The sequence below is a fragment of the Gossypium raimondii genome, chromosome 11, assembly GCF_025698545.1.
Source record: "Gossypium raimondii isolate GPD5lz chromosome 11, ASM2569854v1, whole genome shotgun sequence".
NCBI lineage: Eukaryota > Viridiplantae > Streptophyta > Magnoliopsida > Malvales > Malvaceae > Gossypium > Gossypium raimondii.
Genome location: NC_068575.1, coordinates 32,921,601 through 32,928,082, shown reverse-complemented (window position 1 = coordinate 32,928,082; position 6,482 = coordinate 32,921,601). Strand labels below are relative to the sequence as shown.

The following is a 6,482-nucleotide window of genomic DNA, read 5'->3' as shown; positions in this document are numbered from 1 at the left end:
ATCCGTACCCGACCGAAAAGCAGAAATCTGAAGGACTGGAATGGTGCCAAAATATGATGCGGTGAGCAATGACATACTTGTGTTGTTATTTCTCACGTGACATTGCAGAGGCGGAGAATAGCTGCCAACCGACGTGTCTATATTTCCAGTCCCACTTGGGATCGAGTCGCCAACAGCAGATATCGATATTAATTAACTAGCGCCCCATTGATTTCCTTTCGAAATAAATGACCAAAGCCAAACTGAAAATTGTTACCTATCAATATGAAGTCCATGGAGGAGTCTTATTGAATAGCTTTTATTGAAAGTTGGAAAATATTTACCATGAAAATTTTAAGAATATACTACTTATTTATGATTATTTTGATTAGCTCGAAAATTTTTTACGTATTTCAATATATACAAATTTAGATGTAAAATTTATTAATTTTTTATATAATTTGTATTTTATTGACTTTGATGTATAGTTATTATTTAGAGAACGGATTGTATGAATCTGTAATTTTACGTTATTTTATGTCTTCTTAATAAGAGAATTACAAATCGATTTTTTCTCTGAGAAAATTTAAATCTAACTAAAACTACTAAAAATAAAAAAATCTGATTTGTCATTTTTATTGAGAAAATAAATTCATATAATTTTTCTCTAAAATTTAATAATGTATCTATATCAGTTCGAGAATTTATATATATTAATTAAGTAATTAAATACAAATCGTATAAAAAAAATGTGTTTGTCGATATGTGTGTGTATATATGCGTCGTAGAAACAACAAGGTCCTGAGTTTTTCAGTTCATTGAACCCCCAAGAAAAAGAAATAGATCGATAGACGAGAAGCGAGCAGAAAATATGTCGAGTAATGGTGCGTTGAAGGAAGCAAAGGTCCCTTTGGTTGAAGATTTAGGTCCGGCTGAAGGATTGAAAGGTGAACAAGATGATCAAAACCAATCCCTTAGGAGACGGGTATGGATTGAATCAAGAAAGCTTTGGCAGATAGTTGGCCCTGCAATCTTCAGCCGCCTTGCCTCTTACTCCATGCTGGTTATCACTCAAGCCTTTGCAGGCCACCTTGGGGATCTCGAGCTTGCTGCCATTTCCATTGCAAATAATGTCATCGTGGGGTTCGACTTTGGCCTCCTGGTACCTATATCCTTACTCTCATCTACATGGTCCATTATTTGGTTCTTTGCCTAACGTTTCATTTGTTTTTTATTAGTTGGGGATGGCGAGTGCTCTCGAGACCCTGTGTGGCCAAGCCTTTGGAGCAAAGAAATACTACATGTTGGGCGTATACATGCAACGTTCATGGATTGTTCTTTTCCTATGTTGTATTTTGCTTTTGCCTTTGTATCTCTTTGCTTCCCCGGCGTTGAAACTATTGGGACAGCCGCAAGATGTGGCGGAGCTATCGGGGATCGTTTCTATGTGGATGATACCGCTTCATTTCAGCTTTGCGTTTCAGTTTCCCCTGCAAAGGTTCTTGCAGAGCCAGCTTAAAAACATGGTGATTGCATGGGTTTCCCTGGTGGCTCTCTTGGTCCATATCTTCATAAGTTGGGTGTTTGTGTATAGGCTTCAGCTTGGGGTGGTTGGGACTGCGGTTACCTTGAATTTTTCTTGGTGGATTTTGGTTTTGGGACTCTTTGCCTACACTGTTTGCGGAGGGTGTCCTCTTACTTGGACCGGTTTCACCATTGAAGCATTTTCTGGCCTTTGGGATTTCATCAAACTCTCAGCCGCCTCTGGAGTCATGCTTTGGTAGGTGCCCCTCCCCCTTCTCTGCCATTTTTTATTTCATTGAAGTGAAAAGCTGTCCAATTCAACTCATTGTACGTTTTAAAAATCTACAGCTTGGAGAACTGGTACTATAGAATATTAATTTTGATGACCGGAAATCTCCAAAACGCAGAGATAGCCGTTGATGCTCTGTCCATATGGTATGAATCTTGAACATATATTATTTCCCTAGATGACTTTTAATTCGACGTGGTAAACATTGACATACAAATATGATTGTTTGAGTGATGAATCGTCAAACAAGCCGGCCAACCTTTCATTACTGTTTTGCCGAAGATGGCAAATTCCGTAAACTAGGAACTCTATTGTTTTTTGAAGTCAAAGTAGTATTTAATGAAGTTATGTATTTTATATTTAATTATTCTGACTCATATTGGCAGCATGTCAATTAATGGATGGGAATTGATGATACCATTCGCATTCTTTGCTGGAATCGGGTAAGTCGAGTTCGATCTTAGGCCACTTATTTTCCTGCATATTTCTAGAATAACATTTTAGGCCAATGAGCTAGCCTTTTGGCTGTCAATTATATTGGGAATTGAAATCAACAGACACCAAACAAATTTTCCAATCTATTCTTTTATCTTATTATATTTAAAAATGTTAAAACTATGGAGTTTTGTTAGCTATCTTAAATAATATGTAGTAAGTCTAAAATATATAAAATTATTTGTATTAAATGTCGTGAAACGCAGAATTCACAGAATTGCTTTATTATTACCACTAGTATCTTCGAGCATCATTCAGATAGAGTTAAAATGTCTCTCTCAAGATGTTTGGATTTTACTATATATTGGAATGGTCTAGGTTGGTGGCTTATGTTAGCACCACAATTATCTTATCCCTTTCATTTGTCTTTAACTTTATATATTTTGTTTGACAAGAAATATTAATAGGAATCATTTCTCTCTTCTTTTAAAAATAAAAAATTAAAGGAGGAATTGATTGACAAGAAATTTTAAACTAAAAATAGATCTGGTCCCGAAAAATGAATAATCAAAATTAAATTGAAGAAACGTAATGAAAATAAATGATGCATGCAGAGTTAGGGTGGCAAATGAGCTTGGAGCTGGAAATGGGGAAGGAGCCAAGTTTGCAACAATAGTTTCAGTGGTGACATCAGTTATAATTGGGATCTTCTTCTGGTTGTTGATTATGATATTCCATGATAAGTTTGCTCTCATATTCTCCACAAGCCAACCAGTTTTGGAAGCAGTAAGCAAGCTCTCACTTCTCTTAGCCTTCACCATTTTGCTCAACAGTGTTCAGCCCATTCTATCTGGTAAAGACCATTGCTGGCTGCATTTCTTACCTTTCTTGATATCATAAATTTGATGAATTAATGTGAATATAAATTAACTCTCGGGTATGTAGGAGTGGCAGTGGGGTCTGGATGGCAATCCTACGTGGCTTACATAAATCTGGGTTGCTACTATCTCATAGGGGTTCCACTAGGATTCTTGATGGGATGGGTCTTCCACCTAGGAGTAATGGTAAGCATTTTGATAGTGAAGGTTTTCTTAAAGACATCAAATGACCATATATGAAACCAGAAAATACTAATGCAATGTTTGGCAGGGAATTTGGGCTGGAATGATATTCGGAGGGGCAGCAGTTCAGACGGCGATTCTTGCGTTTATTACAATGCGGTGTGATTGGGAGAAGGAGGTTTGAGCTATTGTTTATATTCTATTAATTAATTATGTTTCGATTCTCTCCAATTCCATGGCATCTGAATTTATTTTTTTTGGTGTGAATTTCAGGCAGAAAAGGCAAGGTTGCACGTGAGGAAGTGGTCAGCGATAAACTAATGATTAATCAACACACTTTTTATAGTGACCCGAATGGCCTTCATCATCTTTTAATTTAAGAGGGCCTACTATATTTTGATTCACAATTACAAGTATTAAAAGATTGAAATCCTTTGTTTGTAATATTTGTTTTCTCATTGCTGGTACAACCATCTTTGTAATTTTCTTTATTTTTCGAATGAAATTGCTAAAGTGATGTTCAAGTGTAAACCCTGGTCCATATGGAGTGTTTATGGGTCTAATTAATTTTGTGATAAGCTTTTCCTACTACACGTAACATAAAAATTATATTCTAATGATAATTGTATGAATTAATTTACCTAAACTCTGATCCTCTTAGGCATAATGTTTTTAAAGATAAAGCATAATATAACTTGTAAAAGGACCTGATGGGCTTGCATAGTTGGCCCCATGTGGTCAAGGCATTGGACTCTGAACCAACCTGAGTTCAGATCCCCGTGGGGCTTTCTATATTGCTCCTATGCATCATTTTCATCTAATATCACAGTTATAAATGTTTATGTCATCAATTTATTAATAATTCTTGTAATAATAATTTATTTTCTCAAAAAGATTTACCTAATGTGAGATAAAAAAAAGCTCCAAGTAACTGTTCCATGTAATCTTTGTCTAAGAGGAATAAACAATCATTATAATGAACCAATAATTACAATCATGCATGATTAATCCAACTAAAAGATAGTCTTTTGCGAGTGGAAGTCAATTATATCTTTGATTCATTTTCGCCTTTTCCATCAAATCCTTCTACTTTTTGGGAAATTTTAGAGAGAGATCTCCATGAATGGGTTTGAGGTGGTAAATGTACAAAGTTTGAATAGGTTTAGATTTAACTGCTTTCAAATTTAAATTATTTTAATTTTAGATTAACTTGAATTTGAATTTTTTTGAATTTGAAACTTTTGTATTTAGATTTTTCGATTTGAATCTGCAGATTTAGACAAATTTATAATTTATACATTATAATTTTTATTTCCTACATAATAATTAATTTTATTTTATATAATAATATAATACAAATTTATTTTTATGATTTACATTATTATTGTTGCACTTAAAAATAGAGAAAGAGAGAAAAACGAGCTTTTAACTCAAATGAGAGAAGATGAATTTTTTTTTATTGAATTGATGATTTAGTTACCAAATATAAAAATATTTCAACAACCTCTCCCTTAAACTGAAAGTGCACACTTTTTGTCACACTTGATTTTCCTTAAGGTCCGAAATTGGGACGATGTGGGAGTTAATTGTAAGGAACTGCTAGTTCGGCGGACTCAATTGTGAGAATTTGGAAATATCAGTGGTTGGTTAGCAATTAGTTGATTCCGGTTCTAGTTTGGTTACACTGAAATCAATTGGTACTTAGTAGGGGACAAATTGATTAGTAATGTATGGTGTCTATGGGAGTTGGTGATCGAGCATGTAGCTATTATATATATAGTGAGAAAGGTTGCTCTGCAGAGGGAGATTTTCTCTATTCTACTTCATTTTCCTCCGTTCCATTTATTTCTTTCTTCAACTTTTTCGGCTACGCAGAAGAAGAGAAAGCTCTGCATGGAGCAATAGTCATGGGATTTGAGTAAGGAAAATAGAGAATTCAGCGAACTGATAAGCCTCTTAACCGTCACGTGCTTGTGGATTTGAGAAAAAGGAGAAGGTATATATTTTTGTAAATTTTAAAAGAATTTTGAGAGTTTTGGTTTCTTGGTTTTGGAAGCACAAATACTTTTATTTAATTTGTGTTTTTGGTTGTCATATTTAGCTGACAGGAGAAATGAGGTTTTGGCGTTTGGAAAAGCTAAGCTGACAAAGTAGAGAGGCATCAGGTGAGTTTCCATACTCCATCTTCGGGTGTTGATCTAGATGTTATGTGACTGATGTGATTCTATGTCGAGTTCAGTGAGATTTCAATAATGATATAGTATTATTTTTTATTGGACATGTTATGTATGTGCTGGTTGTTTGATTACATGAAGGATGAAAATATGTTCTCTAAGAAGATGTTATGTTTTGTATCTGTGAAATGGGTATGGCGTACTCCATATTATATTTTGAACTTACTATTATGTGTTATGCGTGTTCATGAATTGTGGGGTACGAAGGAAATTTATTATGTGTTATGCGTGTTCTTAAATGGAAGGTCCGTTAGGGGCTATCTTATTTGGTAAAGCCAGTTAGAGATTTGTCAAAAGATAGGAATGTCCACGAGGACTACTAAATGAATTGAAGGTATATCAGAACCTATTTTAGGTGGGAAGGTCCAAAGGGACTATTTGGTAGATTGAAATATTTGTCAGGATTATCATATCTGGAAAGTCCGTCATGGACTATCTTTTGGAAAGTTCGCCAAGGACTATCTTATGGGACATCCATTAGGGACTATCTGGTCTAGAACAGTCAACCGTATATTATTGAAGTAAAGAGAAGTCCGCTAGGATTATCTTGGAACTGTAATACCGTAAGGACTATCTCATATGGCTATCTATAGAAGGGGTTTATTAGCAATGGTCTACCAAATTTTAGGCTTTAACCACCTATTGATGAGGTCAAGCATTCGTGGGATTTTTCAATTGTAATAATATCCGCTGAAGTGGCGGTAAACAAGTGAAGGGATAACAAGATCGTATACCTATGTCAAGATCTTCATGAGAGTAAAGATAATGAAAAGAATCCACCCTCACGATGTAATATATAGTGATTCGTCAAGTTATATATATATATATATATAAACATCCATTTGAAAGATGAAATGCTTGATAGAATATCAAGCGAGAAGAATGGAAAATCTGAGATAAAACCTAAGACTATGGTATGAGTCTCCAGGGAGTATCCGTTTAGAAGTTGTGTTGCTGTAA

At 34.8% G+C, this 6,482-nt stretch overlaps 1 protein-coding gene across 1 annotated transcript; it reads left to right on the top strand.

Annotated features, from left to right (window-relative positions):
- The first annotated feature begins 766 nt into the window (after positions 1–766).
- Positions 767–3,819, top strand: LOC105804183 (protein DETOXIFICATION 27). The gene is made up of 8 exons (XM_012636680.2): positions 767–1,141; positions 1,218–1,759; positions 1,852–1,938; positions 2,179–2,235; positions 2,842–3,080; positions 3,173–3,291; positions 3,377–3,466; positions 3,562–3,819. Exons 1-8 carry the CDS (start codon positions 851–853, stop codon positions 3,607–3,609), a joined length of 1,473 nt encoding a protein of 490 aa, XP_012492134.1. The 5' UTR covers positions 767–850; the 3' UTR covers positions 3,610–3,819.
- The last annotated feature ends 2,663 nt before the right edge of the window (positions 3,820–6,482 follow it).